Here is a 20577-nt window from a genome sequence, read left to right on the forward strand (position 1 = left end):
AGTAAGTTTACAGGAGAAGGAAAAAACCTACTTTACTTTTAATAGAAGTCAATGGAACCAGACGTCTTTCCAAGCAATTTTGGGCCGTTTCTTTTGGTCCATTCATCATGAAATTTACAAACAATGTAAAGACCACCAGGCATTTTCAATTTATATTAAAAACTGGAAAACGTCAAAAATGGAGATACGAGGTTTTCTTCCGACAGCAGCAGTGAGGTGATGGTGGTAGATCACTGAGTTTCAGACAATAATGGATGCGGTCAGTATGTAGGTCAGTCTGCTGAGAAAGTAGGGGCTTTTCAACGGAACTGAACTGTATTAGGCAGAATATAACACATGGCTGCTAATTCACTGTAACTAGTCAGTCATATAATACGAACTCCCATATGGCCTCGATTACATAAGAGCACAATAGAAAAGGAGCAGAAGGCACGACGGATAATAAACAATAAGACTCACACCTGATTAATCGCATTAACATCATTTATGTGAAACTTCGTCTGCGAGGATTTGAAAATGTTTACGTTTGGACTGATTGCCTCACTGATAACGGCAATGGACGGCCTCACTAATGCCCTTATGGCTGAAAGCAATCAAATCTTCCCAGCAGTTTTCCAACATTTGGTGCTATATAGAACCAGTGTCCACTCACTGTCCACTCTATTAGACACTCCTACCTTGTCGGTCCACCCTGTAGATGTAAAGTCAGAGACGACAGCTCATCTGCTGCTGCACAGTTTGTGTTGGTCATCCTCTAGTCCTTCATCAGTGGTCGCAGGACGCTGCCCACAGGACACTGTTGGCTGGATATTTTTGGTTGGTGGACTATTCTCAGTCCAGCAGTGACAGAACTGCTGTGTCTGATCCACTCAGACCAGCATAACACACACAGTAACATAGTCAGTGTTACTGCAGTGCTGAGAATGACCCACCACCCAAATAGTACCTGCTCTGTGAGGGTCCATGGGGGTCCTGACCACTGAAGAACAGGGTAACAGAGTATCAGAGAAACAGATGGACTACAGTCTGTAACTGTAGAACTACAATATATATATATATATAGGATAAAAGTGTAGGACATGGGCCCTTTAAGTCTGTCATAATCGCGCACTTCAATCATCCTCACTCTTCATGGTCCAGACCACGCCCCTCCGTCGCTGTTGAATATTTGCATATTCATGAGAGAGGCCCTGCGGCTGCACTGGGAGGCGGAGCTCCTTCAACAGTGAAACCGAGCAGAGCTTCACACTCACTCACAGTCTCAGCTCAGTGGACTTACAGACGGCCTGCAACGCTGTCCACTCTCTCAGCAAGCAAGACATGAGACTTCTGACCGTTTTCAGAGGACATAGAAGAGTTTAAAAGAGAACTGCACGCCTCCTCCTGCGGTCAGGAGAGCAGAAGGTAAGGGCTGGTTTGTGCTGCTGGGATCTCTGGGCTCAGAGGTCATTCAGAGTTTCTCTGAAGTTCTTTGAGTTTCGATGAAAGAAACCGACTTTACAGACACGAGTATGTACTGAAATCAGCCGTTTAAGACTGTTAACGCTGTATGAGACACCACTGAGCACTCTTTAAGTAGATGGTTCTTCAGTAAGGAGGTTTAATTAGGTTCTTCAGTAAAGAGAACCACGAGCTCTGCCCAGAACCATGTGCATGCTTCAACTCTTCTGTGCATGGTGAAATGGTTCTTCACATTGATGGAGAGTGTGTGTATATTTTTGAAAAGGGTTCTATATAGCACCAAAAATGGTTCTCCTATGTTTACAATGTCAAGCTTGTGACAACAGACCAATTTTTAAATTGTTACATAGAACCATTTTCAAAAGGTTCTATATAGGATCATATATAACACATTCTCCATCAGTCTGAAGAACCATTTCATCATGCATCCTCTTTTCTAAAGAACCCTGTGCACAACATACTTAAAATGAAGGGTTCTTTAGAGAAGAAGATGGTTCCGTATAGAACCATGACACTCAAAGAATCTTGCCTGATTGAAAGGTTCTTTCCGCTGTGAAAGGGTTCTTCAGGTTGATGGAGAATGTTCTGTGGATGGTTCTGTGTAGAAGCTTTTTGTAAAGGGTTCTTTGATTGTTACAATGTCAGGCTTGTTACAATAGCAGAACCCTTTTTGGTGCTATGTAGAACCCTTTTCAAAAAGGGTTCTGTATTGAACCATTTACGGCTCATGCCCTGTTACTCTGAGGAACCCTTTCACGAAGCAAAAAGCCATGCAAAAGCTTCTTGGAGTGTTCATGGTTCTATATAGAACTGTTTTCTTTACTAAAGAACCCTGGAAGAAACATGTTCTTTAATAGTGTACCATGTGCTTTGCTTGCTTAAATAAATATATCATTTCAAATCTTTTCAAAAAAGTTATTTTTAATAAGGTTTTAACATTTTAAGTTGTATTATATTGTATTATATTGAATTATGTTGTATTATATTGTAGCTTACTCAGCTTTTTATCACTAGTTTTAACCGTCAACAGTGTGCTGCTCTACCAATTCACCATTTATTTTAGTTTTAAATTTTAGTTTTAAAAGTTGTTGACAGTGTGAGACACTTATTAGCCTCTTAGTCTCCAGGGCATATTTTGGTTTGTCCATCTGAATTTCTGTGACCAAATCGTAAGGCAAATTATTCAGTAGCTGCATGAAATAAATGTAAATTTATTTATTTATTGTAAAAGCTCCTCAAATGAACAGAACGTGTGTTTTATGATCTCCACATGTCTCTATACGCTCACAATTTACTGCTGAAGGCCAAAAATCTCCGCCGCTCTTTGTGTTGTTCTCTAAAAGTGATGTTTCCAGAGCAGATCACTGAAGAGACGCCGTCTGTTTATAGTTTAGAGCCCAGATTTGGGGAAAAACGGCTCGACTTTCAGTAGAAAAACAAAGTTCAGCTTCTTTTATTATAAGGGTTTAAAATGACATCACCGTCTATTAGACTGGAGAGAAGAGCTACAGCCTCATACGACGCCCAGCTTCTGAATGGAGCTTATGAAATATGAACGTTATGAGGAACATAACCAAGTGCGGTTTGGACCCACTGGTGGTCTCGAGGAGTTTAAGAGGTTAAATGTATAACAAAATGTCTAAAAGTTCAAATAAAATCTATTTTAATTATTCTAACATTTGTCCAGCAGTCCTGGCTTTGCTGTAAGTTTAGGCAGTTGCAGATGAGGATCTTCTTGACGAGTGTTATCAGAGAGGAAGTATGAATCATAAAGCAGAAATCATTAACCTGGACAGTCTAGAAAGGGAACTGTGCTGTATTAATTACAGGTGCACACCCAGACAGGACAGGCAGGTGACATTTACGCAGAACAAAGTAAATGCTCTGAGTTTACTAAGTTAAACGTTTCTCTGGAGTCTGTCTGTAGATGAAAGAAATAGGCTTTACAAGCATGAAAATGTAATAAAATCAGCTTGTCAACACTGTTAACGCTGTACGAGACACCGCTGCGCTGGCCTACACTCAAAAAAAGGGCAGTTCTTCAAGAGTTCTTTAGTAAGGAGGACCACGAGCTCTACGTAGAACCATTTGCGTGCTCAAAGGGTTCTTTGCCTGGTGAAATGGTTCTTTAAATTGATTGAGAATGTGTATATGTTTTTGAAAATGGTTCTATGTAGCATATATGGTGCTAGATGTGGAAATTAAGGGAACACTTTACTGTAGGGTGCTGGTCATAAGGCTTTATGACACGTACATAAGCTTGTCGGTAACACTTTATTGTAGGGTGCTGTTCATAAGGCTACATGACACCTGTATAAGCTTGTCATGACAACTGACATAACCCTACATAAATGTTTTTTTTAAATGCTTATAATAGGCATCATCTGTCATGAAGACTACTTTGGCTAACTTTGATTAAAACTGACAAATGCAACCTTTATAGCAAATTATACCTATTGGAATAAGCATTTATAAACATTTATGGAGGGTTATATCAGTTTTCATGACAAGCTGGTAACACTTTACTTTAGGGTACTGATCATAAGGCTTTATGACACCTACATAAGCTTGTCATGTGAAGCTGACATTACCCTGCATAACTGTTTATAAATGCTTATTCCAATAGGTGTAATTCGCTATAAAGGTTAGATTTGCCAGTTTTGATCAAAGTTAGCTAGTCTTGATGACAGATGATGCCTATTAATATAAGCATTTCTAAGCATTTATGTAGGGTTATGTCAGTTGTCATTACAAGCTTATGTATGTGTTATGTAGCCTTATGAACAGAACCCTAAAGTAAAGTATTACCATCATTAACATGAAGTCTTTAGAAAGGGAATTGTGCGGGATTAATTACAGGTGCACACCCAGGCACTTGTGCAGACTTAAAAGGGGCACGTATGTCAGTTTGGTTTTATTTTGGTACATTTGGTGTAAAGAGGAGTTTTCAAAGCTTCTACATAGCTCACTTGTTCAAAGTCATTGGAGTCATTGGTTTGGAGTGAAATGGTTCACTGTGGAGTTTACAGTGGTGGTGATAGGAACCAGGGGTCCCAACGTCTACAGCACAAATAATAGACATTTTATTTACTATCCAAAACCACCACTGAACCTACATGTGTCTTCTGAGAATACATTTTAGGCCAAAATCTTCAAAGGTATCATAAAACAGTGTCTGAGACAACAGGCAGTGAATTAATTACCTGGTTCCTATCACCACCACTGTGAATAGTTCTCTAGAACGTAGCATTTCACACCAAACCACTCTGAAACTACTGTGTAAGTTCTGCAGTTATGAGAGAGAGGAATTATAGGGGTTAGCTTTAAAGAGTTCCTTACTTCCATAGCTACATAACTTAAAGATCATTTTTCATAGTACAATCTTAGCAAAAAGTACCAAAAGACTTGTGACAATAGTGGAATATAGAACCATTTGAACAGCTTCTTTAAAGGATCACATACATCCGCTTCTTTAGCCATTCAAATGTTTCTTTGAGTTGTCTTGGTTCTCTATGTAACTGTTTCCTTTAATAAAGAATCCCTGAAGAACCCCTTTTTCTAAGGGTGTAGTTATCGAATATTTTACAGGACACTTTTTGAAATAAAGTCATGCTACAAATGGTTCTTTGAGGGGATGCTGGAGAAGAATCACTTCGGGTTCCCTAAAGAATGATTCCTTAAAGGGTATTCGTGAGTGTGACCGCCACATAATGTAAATGTTCCTTACCAATTTTCAGGGAACGTTTACATTATACGTTTACGTTTACAAAAATTATTTCTTATTCTTATAGTGGTATTCTTAGCATACCACAAATAACTCTTTCTGGTGCCCCTGTTTCTAAAACTGTAGTTACTGAATAAAGACTAATAATTGAGCAACAATAATAAGCCTAAATTTAAAGAGGCTAATGAATATGCAGATTAGTCAGATTCTGATTTTGATGTATTCATTCAGTTCTAGGTCCAAGATGTCTGTGAGCAGCCACGAAAACCGAAAGTCCAGGTCAAGCTCTGGATCCATGAACATCCACCTGTTCCACAAAACATCCCACGCAGACAGCCTGCTAACACAACTCAACCTTCTCCGCAAGCGTCGTGTGTTTACAGATGTTGTTTTGTGTGCTGGAAACAGGGCCTTTCCATGCCACAGGGCCGTCCTGGCCTCCTGCAGCCGCTACTTTGAGGCCATGTTTAACGGAGGCCTCAAAGAGAGCCGAGACGCTGAGGTTAACTTCCATGACTCTTTGCACCCAGAGGTTCTTGAGCTTCTTCTGGACTATGCTTACTCGGCCCGAATCATCATAAATGAGGAAAATGCTGAGTCCCTGCTAGAGGCGGGCGACATGCTGCAGTTCCATGATATCCGGGATGCTTCTGCAGAATTCCTTGAGAAGAACCTGCACCCTTCAAACTGCCTTGGGATGATGCTGCTTTCGGATGCTCATCAATGCCAGAGGTTGTATGAGCTGTCCTGGCGCATGTGCCTTGCTAATTTTGCCACCCTCTACAGGACAGAGGACTTCCTAAGCTTGCCGAAAGACAAGGTCCAAGATTTGATCTTCAGTGAAGAACTGGAGGTGGAGGACGAGAGTGTAGTGTACGAAGCCGTCATAGACTGGGTCAAAGCGGACATGGACAGAAGACTCAGTGACTTGCCTGAGCTTCTCCGCTGTGTGCGATTAGCCTTGCTCCCAGAGACTTACCTGCTCAAGAACGTGGTTTCTGAAGAAATGGTGATGGGAGACAAGGTCGGTCGAGAGATTGTGGAAGATGCCGTGAGGTGCAAGATGAAAATCCTTCAGAATGATGGCGTAGTCACAGGTTTCTGCGCCAGGCCTAGGAAGATCAGTCAGGCTCTCTTACTTCTGGGAGGCCAGACCTTCATGTGTGATAAAATCTACATGATTGATCACAAGACGAAGGAGATTACCCTCAAAACGGATCTTCCGAGTCCTCGTAAAGAGTGCAGTGCCTGCGCTATTGGCTGTAAAGTTTATGTTACAGGAGGTAGAGGGTCAGAAAACGGAGCTTCCAAAGATGTCTGGGTCTATGATACCTTGCATGACGAGTGGTCCAAAGCTGCGCCAATGCTTGTAGCCAGATTTGGCCATGGCTCAGCCGAATTAGACCATGTGTTGTACGTGGTGGGTGGCCACACATCTCTCGCAGGGTCTTTTCCAGCCTCCCCGTCCGTGTCACTCAAACAGGTTGAACAGTACAATCCACAGTCCAACAAATGGACGTTAGTAGCCCCTCTTCGAGATGGTGTCAGCAACGCTGCTGTCGTGGGAGCCAAGAACAAACTCTTCGCTTTTGGAGGCACTAGCGTGAACAGAGATAAGTATCCCAAAGTGCAGTGCTTTGACCCTTGTGAAAACAGATGGACGGTACCAGCCTCCTGCCCTCAGCTCTGGCGCTATACAGCCGCAGCTGTGGTTGGAAATCAGGTTGTGGTCATTGGAGGAGATACCGAATTCTCGGCTAGCTCTGCTTATCGATTCAACAGTGAGACCTACCAGTGGACTAAATTTGGCGATGTGACGGCCAAGAGGATCAGCTGCCATGCTGTGGCCTCTGGAAACCGGCTTTATGTTGTAGGGGGTTACTTTGGGGCACAAAGGTGCAAAACCCTGGACTGCTACGACCCATCTACAGACACTTGGGACAGCATCACTAGCGTCCCATACTCCCTCATTCCCACTGCATTCGTCAGCACATGGAAATATCTGTCGTCCTGAATGTGAGAAGATGGTCTGTTTGGTAAGTAGCAGCTCAGAATACACACAAATCATGATCAGGGCTGTATGATATGGGCGGAATTCCATGTGGTTATATCGCTGATGTGACTGCATTATATCCAATTAAATTATTTATGTCTGTCAGATCATGCGAAATACCCAGAGAACATCTGTGATTGGTCAGGATGCTCACAGCACATTCAGTGATGAGATAGAGGCTCATTTGCATATTGCAGGCTTCTGCAATATTAGTATCATAAAAGCTGGTATCCGATGAAGAATGAAATCCAATGTGACTCATATTCCGGTCAATTCATTTTCCTGTTCAAAATGGTAGGTTGCAGGACAATCTAAACGAAAATCTACAAATATTTTGGCATTATTAGGTCATATTTTTTACATATCAAACACAACAACAGCGTTGAGAAATTACAGAGAAGATCTTAACTGCTTTTACCAAGCACTCAAGTTAAATGTAGTTATAACAAAAAGCAAAATGAGTCAAATTACATAAGACACAACAAAAAACGCAAAACCACTACATGAGACAGCTCTTAACAACAGCTGACCCTAAAGGCCTTAGTTACACAGAGGAACTTTGTAAAACTATGTAAAGTGAGGAAACTGTAGTCTTACAGGTGATGGCACTAGCATTACATTTACGGCATTTGGCAGACACTCTTATCCAGAGTGACTTACAATTTGATCAGTTTTTTTACACAGGTAGGCCAAGGTAGTGTTAGGAGTCTTGCCCAAGGACTCTTATTGGTATAGTGTGCATCCCAGGTGGGGGATTGAACCCCAGTCTACAGCGTAGAAGGCAGAGCTGTTAACCACTACACTAACCAACCACAACGTAAAAATTTTATGAGCGTGGAAAAAGACATCTGAGCATTTCAGTGACGCTCAGACACTTTTTTGCCCCTTAGATCAAACATGAGAGCTGAAAAACCTTTCACATGTCACAAAAAAGAATAAATTTGGAGGTTAATGAAAGGATACCTGGCCCTAATGAGTGCTGTCGGGTGTCAAATAAAGAGGAGAAGTCAGTAAATAGAGTCTGAAGGAATGCAGGAGGCCTAATAACAGAGCAGAAGCTTCAGTCGAGGCCCACACGCTTTGAAAAATGCAGCAGACTTAGGCTCAGGATAGTGCGTGCTGTCCTGCCCATGTCTGGAGTAGAGACAGCACTCCGTCTGCAATAATGTGGCACTATTTTTTTTTTTTTTATGAGAACAGCTGCTAAACTGAAGAAACCGATGCCCAAAGCCTTACCTGTTGTGAGGTCAGCACTCAGCAGCACTCTAACGTTTCAGTTTAAACTCTTTTTGAGTCAATATGTGCTTTTAACACTTAATTCCTTTAAAACGTACTCTTCATACCAAGGAAACCACTGAGTATGAAAACATAACACTGAGTATTGACACTAATTTTACCTAAAGATTACCACATAGCTGCTTTATTCTAGCTAAAACTTTTTTAAAATGTAATTTTACTGGAGGGGCGGCACAGTAGCGATGTCGCCTCACAGCAAGGAGGGCCTGGGTTCGATTCCCCGGCCGGGCGACCGGGGTCCTCTCTGTGTGGAGTTTGCATGTTCTCCCCGTGTCTGCGTGGGGTTCCTCCGGGTTCTCCGGTTTCCTCCCACAGTCCAAAGACATGCAGTCAGGCCAATTGGACGTGCTAAATTGCCCCTAGGTGTGAGTGACTGTCTGTGTCTGTCTGTCTGCCCTGCGATGGACTGGCGACCTGTCCAGGGTGTATCCCGCCTTCCTGTCCGATGACCATTGGGAAAGGCTCCAGCGCCCCCCACGACCCTGAGGGAGAAGCGGCTTAGAAGATAGATGGATGGAAGGAATTTTTCTGGAAAAGTTGCCGTGAAAATCAAACATTAGTCTGGAAAGTTTATGAAAGAAGCCAAGGTGGCTCCTCAGACGGGCACTTTTTGACACAGTTCGCTTAGCTTGAGTTGCTCCTCACAGAAGCTGCTTTTCAGGGCGGGGTGGTAGGAGGTTGGAGAACATCCAGAACTGCTCTTTCAAAACTAGCTCTCGGAAGTTTAAAAAGGATCTCATTTGCATCTGTAAACATCCCGAACAAAGTCTGGCTAACACTTCCATGGAGCTCCACATACAGTTGTGTTTAAGATACGGTCTGCTGAACATATTACGCTGAAATGCTTTTTACGCTAAATGTAGCCACTCAGATAATATGTTTTGGTGTCTGAAGCTTAAGTCTTTAGTTTTAGCTCTGGAACTGAGGCTGATGCAGCTAATGGAAGCTAATAGCCAAGCAGTCAGCGTCGTGTTAAGTTCATGCCCAGTCGTCACACTTGCTTGTTAAGTAATCTCAAATAGACTTGCTCATGTGGTTTCTGACAGAACAGAAGTACCTATGTGAGCTAAAATAGCTGCTGTTACAAAGCTTGGATTTGGTCCGTACTTTTGTCTGTTTTTGTTGGTAAATACTTTGAGAAAATTGTGTAAGTTTGATTGTTTTCCAGACTATTCCTATAATAGGAAGGCTTGACTGTAGTAAGGCTAAAAACAGCCACTGGTTTGGCTTTCAAAGCACACTTTGAGGGCTTGCTAGTGAGGGTTTGGGTGCTGGTTGGAGCGGCTGTTTGCTCCTCAGCAGTAAACAGATGGACTGGGTGGGGACAGACTGGAGGGGCCTCAAATCCACAAGCCTGCAGCTGACTATCCTCATGTTTGCGTTTTTTTCTGCTGAAGTTGCTTCAAAGCCTGCTAATTTGGTGCTGATTTTTTGCACATCATACTTACGCATAATACCAGAGGCTGAGGAGAAAGGCATGCAGGGCCGAGAGAAGAAGCTATATTTTGCTCTATTTGGCAGCCAAGACATCCAGACTAAAAATACTCGCTGCTTCTGAAGTTCCCAACAAAAAAAGCATGTCCGGGTCTGATCACACTGTCCGGAAATGCCGTATCAGTACACGACGTACACGTAACAGTGTTGTAACTGGATGTGAGTATGCCTTTGTCGCTCATTAATATTAATATAAACTAATTCTCGAAGAACCACATATTATAAAGGCTTTTTTTTTTTCTTCAAAATAAGAGTTTTATGCAAACTCTGTCCATTCACTCCACAGCTCATACAGTCCATGTGAGGACACTAAGGTGCCAAAGCAGCCTGTTTTGGGTTTAATGGTTTCGTGGGGTCACAAACAAACACCTTTATTTACATCCACCAGTTCAGCCTACAGCTCTTTAGCTCCGCCCACTCAGGCGGAAGTTATAAGGGGTGTTTCAGCACTGACTGGTTCAAGGCAGCAACCCCCATTTATATAGAAATATATAGAATATGTAGAAATATATATATAAAATCGAATCACACTTAAAGGCACAGTAACACGCAGTAACAAAAACAGCCTGTTTAATTCTAAAATGTGAAGTGAGGTGTAAAATTGGTCATGGTAAAATGAACTATGACTAGCTTTTGGTGCATAAAGGCACATAAAACATCACGAATCGACCTTAAGAAAAAAAAATAAAGCACCATGTAATGTACTGTAAAGAAACATCTAGAAACAGTGACCACATGAGCTCAGTAGCACTGAACAGGTCATTTTTAACGTTATTGCGGCAGTTCAGCCAAAAATCATAGGGAATTTCCTTTCTTGCCTCAGATGGAATCGATCAGTCAAGTCATCTTTGGTGTGTCCAGTTTGCTTCTTTAGTTTTTCACTGGAACTACGAGGCTGATGTTAGCTAACGAGTAGGTGGCCACCATCACAAACCGTGTGTAGTTGTTGAGAATCTCTTGATTATGAGGTTTCTGACGCTGTATGATTGACTGTTATATATAACTGTGGACTAAAGTGTGTTAACGTAGCTTAACTCTGTAGCCTGGAAGCATCTTAAAGCCTGAATTTTGTCCATGTGTTCGTCCAGTTTTCTAGATAAAAGTATGTCATTCAGTGTCAGAGAGCACATAAACAAGCCTGAAGTAAGCTGAAGAAGATGAAGAAGAAAGATGAAGAATAAAAGTGGAAAAGGGAGTGAATTAGATTTCTGTCCAAACTATTCCTTTGACTAAAATTGTCCAGGTCCGTGCGTCGCCACACTGTTTTGGTCCAGCAGAGCAGGTGTGGTTTAAATGAAGAGAAGTCATTTAAGGGCGAGAAGCGCGGCTGGAAAAAGCGCTGTGTGTATGGCGCACCTGAACCGGGTCAAAGGTCACGTGGCCGGTTTCAGCTGCAGTTATTAAGAGAGCTGCTGCACGGGCCACGGGCCTCAGTACTTATGTTTTATTAATGTGCTTTTGAAAAGCCACCCGAGCAAGACAACTGAAAAGAAGCCTTTATTCTCACATCTGTGTGCAGGCGGGCCTCCAGGCGCGCACACACACACACAGTCTTCAGTGTGGCCCCTAGCACAGGCAGATTTGCATAAAGCTAATAGAGATTGTATTACTGCTGAGCTTCACCCTGAGCAACCTACTTATTGCTGTAGGACACCAGTCATAAATGGATTTCCCTGCAGAGCGGTGGGCCGTACACCCTCACCTGCTGTAATTAATCAGAATTATGTGCGATTCATATGTAATACAGTGAAAAGCCTGCGCTGCCTTTGTGTTTTGGCTGAATTAGAATGGCTGCTTGTGCCTTCCGGCATTGTGCAGACACATCTGACCCAGTGCAAATTTATGAATTCATTCATAGCAGGAGCCTGGCAGGGAGTGACGGATACGCCAGCCTGTGTGCTACAATTACACCTGCTCATTAGTCAACAGTGCAGCAGTGCTGCTGCTGCTGCTGCTGCTGGGGTTGTGTATTTAAGGAATATCAGAGAAAAACAGAGAAGCTTCATCTTTCATTTGTGTTAAACTAGGAGGCTGTTTTTTGCTGTCAGAACAAAACGTAATAACCCCAAAATGTAACTTTAAAGGAGATTTTACTTTCAATGTATTAATAGAATGAGATTTAAATTCTAAGTCACACACACACACACACACACATGTATATATACATTTATATACAAAACCTCACATCTCCAAAATGGTAACTTTACCGGAGAAGGGAAAAACAATCTTTTCTTTTAATGTAAGTCAATGGAGCCAGAATTCCAGAAGTCATTTTGGGAAATTTCTTTTGGTCCAGAATTTACACACAATATGAAGGACAACAGGCGTTTTCAGATTATGTCAAAAACTACAAAAATGGAGATATGAGGTTTTGTTCTGACAGCAGTGATGCATAACAGTGTATGAAAATATATTTAAACGGGTTCTCTGGAGAGGGTGTGTCATTTAACGATGTTAAAACTTCTTCACGTGACTGTATACATAGCCGAATATGTCTGTATGTGTCTGACATGTCCGGGCAAGGTACCAAAGTGTGTGTGTGTGTTTGTGAGTGAAGAGGTGGGGCTGGGGAGCAGATGTGATGAACGTGGCTCAAATGAGCAGCATGACAACCGTTACGGGACGTTTATTGAGTTTATTGACGCGGCCATCCGTGCTCCACACCTCCTGACCTCCCCTGGGGCCAGCACTCCATCAGGGGGCCAGAAAGCGGAAATCTGCCTTCAACAGGCCCACATTGATCTCCAGACAGACAATTTAGATCTCCACCAGTCTTATCAGCTTAGATAAGCTGAAACTGTTTAGAACTGGTCTTTTTCTGGCTTCCATATAAAGTGTAGTGCTGTAGAAGTAGAAGCACAGGGTAGTGAACTCGAGGGGGGAGGTGACCTCTAGCCACCGGCTTCATACACAAAACCCACATCCCTACACCAAATAACATAAACCACATGTACACAATACTTCAGCTATAACTAATAATATTAAACAGCAGGGCATGTGCTACCATGGGCCCAGGCACCAGCGCCAGCCAGCAGCAGAACACTGCCGTAGACTGTATGGACTGAGGAGCGGATGATACATTTATAAACATGTTTACATCAGTTTTCTATGATATCATATAATCCTTTAACAAAACGTCTTGCAAAGAGCACCTTTAAGTTGTCTGGTTAACTGCTTGAAACAAAAAAACAACGCTGGTTTCTGAAACTCCAGACTTTGGTTTGTTGTGTTTGTTTCTTGACAATGAGAGAAAACCTGAGTCGGCTTGGCTCACGCGTAGCTGCGGTGGGCCGTAGGAGGTGATTTGGAGGCTGTAGGAGTCTAATGAACCCCTTCAGGCTCTCCGACACAGTAGCTTCACTCATGAGGGCGTCTCAGTGACCTGCACAACCGGAATCACTGGTTTTTCAGCCTCGAACCAGGCCAAAGGTCGACCGCAGGGTGGCTTTTTTCAGTCCAGTCCACAGAGGGAGGCCTGGCCAGTCCACATTTTTGCTCGGTTTCTTTTCCAGGCAGGTAGTTGCCATAATGCAGCTCTCTGAGGTGTGCTTGGAATAACAATATGGACTGTTCAGGTGTCTTAAGGAGCGGACTGAAAACCATCGTCCCTTCCCTGGCCAGAAGAAGGACGATGTGAAAATTTCTCATCACACTATCAATGACGAAAATACCAAATACCAATATCAGTGCCACCACACCCTGAAATCCCTTAATGTCGACAGACTTTTTCAGTTAAAAGGTCCGTCACTTGAAGCTTACAGTGGTATCCAAAAGTGTTGGCACCCCAGAATAAAATGCCATGTTTTGTTGATTTTTCTAAGTGAAAAGAAGTCACTCATCCTCTGCGGAGAACAGACCTCGGCGCAGTTTAATGCACAATTACTGTTTACTTGCTGACTTTAACACATTGGGTAGGAAGTTAAACATAAAAAAACAAATGAAATAAAACTAAACAGAGAATGACAAATACATAGAAATTGCGCACTGAAATCTGCAGAAACGTCATATATAAATGTGTTTTCTGCAGAGGGTATGAACTTATTTTCACTTAGAAAATCTTAAAAACACAATTAGAAACTTTTGCATATGACTGCATTAGCTCAGTGTTTACTCTTTGGATTATACCTGTAAATGTGTCATTTTTTAAGCAATCTAATTATAATTATATACCAGAGTTATTTCAATTTGAAGCAGCCTGCTTATCGTTGGGTTTTATCCTGTAGCTGTGTCATTAAATACGCATTTCTCATTCACCTCTCTGTAGTTACACAACACCGTAGGAAGGTGAGCAGAACGCTCTGCGTTTCTTAAATGAAGGCCCCCATTAGTGGAGCGCACCCCGCTGCTGAAAATAAGCCCAAAGCTATGCAATACAGAAGTATATTTAAACTCGGTTAAGGCGACACTGCTGCTCTGCTGTAACAGTGATCGGCTTCAGGCTGTATTTTTAATGCTGTGTAGAATGTGTGTACGACTCTGTGCTTGTTTTTCTATGTTTTCAGGACAAGAACGTCCTGACTTTGTAGTGGAACCAGAGAAAAACAGGCACAACGTGCTGCTCCTGACTGAGCTTTCGTTTTTTAACACTGAACGAGCAAAATCAGTTCTTTCGGTTCTTGAGCTTCACATCACGGTTAGGTTACGTATATACACACACTGTCAGGACAAAACGTCATATCTCGAAGATGCTGACGACGGAGAAAACTTTTTTGAACCATTTCTGTTGGTTTATTCATCATGAAATTATATGTACATACACACACACACACACACACACACACACACACACATATATAAATGGTGTTCAGTGTGTCAATATTTACCTTTATTCCAGCTTCTGTTCTTCTCAGAAGACTCACTTCAGTTCCTCAAAGAACCTGCAGAACCACGCCTCCAAAGCTTAGTCTTAGAAGCTGGTTGATGATTTTCTGAACTAATCAAACCCAATCAGTGGTGCTGAGGTCTGGACTCTGGGGCGGTCAGTCCATCACGCTTCTTTGTTTGGTGTGTCCGTCTCCTTTTCTCAGCGAGGTTCTTCTTGATCAGCTACACGTCCTTTCAGACCCACAGCGCTGAGTGGTCTTCTCACAGTGGAAGGATGGACAGAAACACCTGTGGATGTTTTCAGATCTGAAGCAGCTTGATCTTCTCCTCTCTCTCAGAGATCAAAGCTCTAAGTGCTGTTTATCTGAGGGGGGCGGTTTTGGTGTCTAGCAGGTCTTCCAGGTGGTTGTTAGGAGGCCCAGTATCGTGTCATCCTATCGGAAAATGATCAAACAACTTCTACGACTGAACTTTGGAGGTGTGTCTGCAGATTCTTTGAGAAGCTGAAAGTGGGTCTAGTGGGTCTAGACTGGTCTCTTTGACTTTTGCTCTGTACCGTATATATGGGACGTCCTATTATTACACATAGCTGCTTACATACATGTAATACACATGGGTAAATGTTTGACCCCGTGTACTGACCGTGTATAAACACAAACCCGTGTGTGTGAGGGGTGGAAAGTTTGGATGAGTGCAGCGGTGGAGCGGAAACTTTTCCTTCAGTGCTTTAGCGCTAAACCGAGTCGTTTGTTCGGAGAGATTCACTGCAGACGTTTAATTCAGATCTGTATGCGTGATTAAAGAAAGATATGAGAGAAAGATTCCTGCGGCTTTCGCAAAAACAACCTCGACTCTGTTTACATGCGGGCAGATAATAACACAGTGCTGCATTAGCATTAGCAGAGGCAGCCTCTTCTAGAAGCTTCTGAGAGTTTATTATAGCCTCGGGCTCATCCAGGCCTGACAGCTCAGCTAATGAATCCTCATTTAAGAGCTTAAATGCTTCCCGCTGGTGCCACTCACACACTGTAGTTACAGCTGTCTGCTGCTGAATCAGCAAAACACAACACCGCCACAGCAGCACTGTTACCACAGCAGAACGTGAAGTTTTTGGAAAAATAAGCAGGGTCAATAAAATTTAAGTACATATTTTTTGTGCCTTTCTATTACCCATGGTCACTCTGTAGAAGCGTTCAAATGACGTTTCACTTTGGGTCATTTTAGCTCTCGAAGGCCAAAATAGAGATTCTTTAACACCTCGCACATTATTTACTTCGCTCTGTTGGACTTCAGGCATGTACGTTCTTACTCATTCAGATGTTTGGGTATTCGTGAGAGCTGATAAGGGAATGTTTGGTCAGGAAAACGGACATTCGTGTCTCATGGTAAACGAAAGGCTTGCTAAACCCCTCAGCAGCTCACAGAGTTGAGTTGCACATTTGTTAAACTTGTGTTAGTCAAGAAGAGCCAAAGGAAACTTGTGGGCTTCTACACTGAATAATGATCATAAATAACTGCCCTCCTCTTTGAAGGCGCCCTGTGATGATGCCCTAAATGTAACTAAAGCCCAGCAGTGAGGAGCTGAACTTTCCCCTCCTCTGCTGTCCCTGCAGACGGGCAGGGTCGCCTACAGAGCGGCGCTGGTAGCTGTTAATGAAGTGATGCTCTTTTATTAGAGGGTCTCATTTCAGAGGAAGATCTCAACCACCGCCCTGTAGCTCAGGAACAAGGGGTTAGAGTGACACTTGAAAACAAGGGGTAGGGGTAGAGATAAGAAATGGGACCGGGCCTTAATGTACCTGGATCATCACTACAGAGATATTCGGTAATCCAGTGTCACCTAAACAGTCTGCTGTACAAGAGTGCCGTTAGCCTGTATGTATAAGGTTACGTCTAGAACATCTCCTCCTCTCTCCTGCAGGTAAATGAGGGCAGTTAGTGGAAAATGTTTCGAGTGCTGCTGACCTCTGTTCAGGTCTTAAAATACCATAAATACTTTCACCAGCTGAGGGGAAGGTGGTGAGTCATGTGGGGCTTTTCATAGAAATGTGACGGATTTCGGCAGTGAACTTTTCACTGGTTACCTAACACTCGAGCTCTTCTGAGGTAGCTCGTCCACGAGGGTGGCCTGCGCAGTGTAAACTACAAAATATGTTCTACAGAGGAAAAATTAGATGGTAGATAAGCTAGTTTAGTTCGAACAAGAGCGTCTAGAATCTTTAGATTCATTCATCTCACTTATTTACTTAATGAATGGACTTCTATTCTCAGGTATTCTCAAAAAAAGCAAGTCTTTTCACTAAAAAGCGACAGAAATTTCAGTGCATTGTTATTTTTATTGTTAAAGCCTTTTTAAATAACTACAGACTGTTTTACTGGTCATTTTTAAGCAGCTACTTGTGGTTCTTCCCTACCAGCTGAAGAACTTTACCAAAATAATAGTTCATCCATGAAAATTCAAAGTTAAAAGTCAATTCCAAATTTTCATTTAATAATTAAAATTCAGAGTCATTTGTTTTCTGACCACCATGTTTTTGCACATTTTGAAAACGTGCGCTAGGAAAAACCTGGGTGGAAAAATTGTATTTAAATATAGCAAAAAAATTGAGGTGATTTATTGATGGATTATTTTGATCCATCTTGATTTTTGTTCTCGACTTATCGAAATGCTCTGTTTTTCGAAAAACAAACATTTGCAGAGTCAGAACGTTCCTCAGTGGTGGTGACGGGAACCAGACGTCCACCTCAAAAGCCCCTCACAGACAGTTATTACTAAACTGTGGGATCCATCCATCCATTTTCTAAGCCGCTTCTCCGTCAGGGTCGCGGGAGGGTGCTGGAGCCTATCCCAGCAGTCGTGGCAATTATTAAAAATTATATTAAAAGCAATAGTGATCTCAGTGTAACACTAGATTATCATTTCCTTCCCATATTATCAGTAATATCTCCAATACTGCATTATTAATTTTGGGTAAATGCCTACTAGCTTTTCTAATCTCAAGTACAAATCCAGCTACTTGTGATATTTCCTTTTGTAAATATTTCGTTATATGTAGATGGAAAACAATATGAGATAAGTGAAAATTTGGACGATTTTGGAAATTTAGAATTTTGGAAATTTGAACATTTTGAAAGAAAGAGCTCTAGAATGCATCTAAAATCTTTTCTATACATACTTTATCTAAAATATTAGATATAAGATATTAAAATATAAGATTCTATATGATGTTCACTACTTTCTCTCTGCAAAACAAAATGTTTATGCCAAATGAAAACTTGGAATTTTGGAAATTTGAAAGAAAGGCAGCCAAACCTTTATGTAAATACTGCATCTAAAATATGTGTTTTGGATTCTATATGTTCACCTCTTTCTCTCGCGCTCTCTTCTCTCTCTAGATGGCCAGTGTGTGTGGAATGTGGAGTGTATGGAATGTGGGGGGGGGAGGGGGCGGTGGTCCTCCTCCGGCCAGCACACACAGACTGGATCAACATGGGCAAAGAAAGCGGAAGGTCAGCGAGAGGGAGAGACCAAAGACCATCCACTCCACATTCTTACTGCTGCTACTTTGATCTGCGGAGAATCCGAGGCTCTGTCACTGAACTGGACGGGGAAATGCTGCAGTACATCTTACAGGAATTCCCCGGGGTTTGACAGTGAGTCCCTGTCTGACACATCTGTGGCCTACGGTCGATTACCATGGACTGAAAATTAAAAAATAACAACAACAACAACAAAAAAACAGTTTTCCTATGTTTACAAAAGAACAGAAAACGTAGCTCTTACAATAGAAGTCAATGGGCAGTTGCTGAATTCCTCAGTCTGCTGTAGGTGAATGAAGCTGTACATCAGTAGATTTTGTTTGTTCGGTGGTGAACTGGTTTTCCAAGAGGGAAGGATTTGCGGCAAGTCGCTACCGGAGTAGTGGCGTAGGCGGAGTTTTCGCTCTGGATCGCCATGGATACCAGAAAAAGAACCCTTTTGGTTGCTATATAGAACCCTTTTCGAAAAAAGGTTCTATATAGAACCATCTACAGCATGTTCTGTAGAGCACTTTCATGATGCAAAAAGAACCATTAGATCATGCAAAAGGTTATTTGGGTGTTCATTGGGTCTATATAGAACCACTTTATTTACTAAAGAACCCTTAGGGACCCATCTTTTGAAGTGTATAGTTGAATAATTAAAATAAACCTGAATAATTTCATGTTAAATTGATCTGTGACTAAGTGTTTTAAAGATAATTATTAAAATTTTCATGTATATAAATTATAGTTTTTTGCTATTTTAGCACTACAGCAGTGCATTTTTACTTGTGCCACTGGCAAACATTAGTTAAAAGTAATACTAACTGTTTTTGTAATTAAAAAAGCAAAAATATGATAAATATTGGTCATGAGAAACGTTGTGGTCACAGGAATTTGGTTAAGGAATTAAAAAAAAATCTGTAAAATTGCTCCAGCTGATCTAAACGATGAATATTGTTTGTGTGATGACACTTTAAGAGACTGGCCCTATACAGATGTTGAGATAATGGGTTTTCTGTTCCTTTCTAAGCACAGGAGGTAATTCCTGTCTGTGGTGATTGAGACGGTGATACAGATGCAGCAGATAGAGATTAGAATGAAAAAGGCTGAAGTGTCGCTTTAACGAGAGAAAAACAACCCGGCTGTTAAGAAGCGGAAGCTGAGGCCGAGACTGTGCTGTAAAAGATTAAAAACTCATCAGCTTTGTGAGTAAACGAGTGATTTATTAACTCTGCCGTGCCGTCACGCCCTGAAGTTAACAGAAGGACAGATATGGGAGTCTGGACCCGCTGAGCCCAGTGAGCGCTGTGATATATCAGCACGAGGGCATTTCTACAGAACTACAGCGGCGCAAAACGGATCATCACAGTGACGGACAGAAAAACTCCGTTTGTGCATCACTTCGTTTAATTTTGGACATTTTTTAAAGGCCAATTTGTCTTGTGTACATTTTACATGTTGTATAGTCTGTTAATGGGCTGTCAGCAGCCCTGACCTCTGTCTGCCTTTACATTGGACTGTATTTTTTTCAGAGCTCGGTCCGTCTGGTGTGAATTTGTTATTTTATTAACAGAGTTGTTATATTATTAGAGCGATATTATATTTAACAGTGTTTCTCTCTAATGAGGTTCTGACTACTTGTGTCTTTGTCTTCAAAAGCTAAAAATTTAGTTGGATAAACTGGATTCATCTACTTTTTGTGTTAAAATAGGTGTAGTATCAGTTCTTCATTGTATATTTTATGTGTCAAGTTTGTATATTTTGATGTAATTTGAATTTTTCTAATTTGCAGTGTTATTTTTAATGTCTGTGGTTTTAGTCTTCTCAACTTCCTTCTCCAAACCAGCATACAGTCAGTGTCGGGTTACATCTACACCACCTCTTGGGGATCAGCTTAAGGCCCAATCCCAGTTCTTACTTTTAACTTTAAAAAGAGCATCACTTCATTATCAGCTACTAGCGCCGCTCTGTAGGCGACCCTGACCGTCTGCAGGGACAGCAGAGGAGGGGAAAGTTCAGCTCCTCACTGCTGGGCTTTGGTTACATTTAGGGGTCATACGCCTTCAAAGAGGGGGGCAATTATTTATTATCACCCTCCCCCTAATTCTTCAGTCATATGAAGCTGAAGTCAGAGATTCTCCAGATTCTTGTTTAATTTTCCCGTTCCACCTTAAATGGTGCAGCAGCTCTGATGCCTGAG

General features: G+C 41.9%; 1 protein-coding gene across 1 annotated transcript; it reads left to right on the plus strand.

The window, feature by feature from the left end:
* The first annotated feature begins 1269 nt into the window (after nt 1–1269).
* Nucleotides 1270–20381, plus strand: enc3 (ectodermal-neural cortex 3). The gene is made up of 3 exons (XM_017702613.2): nt 1270–1404; nt 5417–7221; nt 18249–20381. Exon 2 carries the CDS (start codon nt 5430–5432, stop codon nt 7197–7199), a length of 1770 nt encoding a protein of 589 aa, XP_017558102.1. The 5' UTR covers nt 1270–1404; nt 5417–5429; the 3' UTR covers nt 7200–7221; nt 18249–20381.
* Nucleotides 20382–20577: the final 196 nt, after the last annotated feature.

The sequence above is a fragment of the Pygocentrus nattereri genome, chromosome 15 (genome assembly GCF_015220715.1).
Source record: "Pygocentrus nattereri isolate fPygNat1 chromosome 15, fPygNat1.pri, whole genome shotgun sequence".
Lineage (NCBI taxonomy): Eukaryota > Metazoa > Chordata > Actinopteri > Characiformes > Serrasalmidae > Pygocentrus > Pygocentrus nattereri.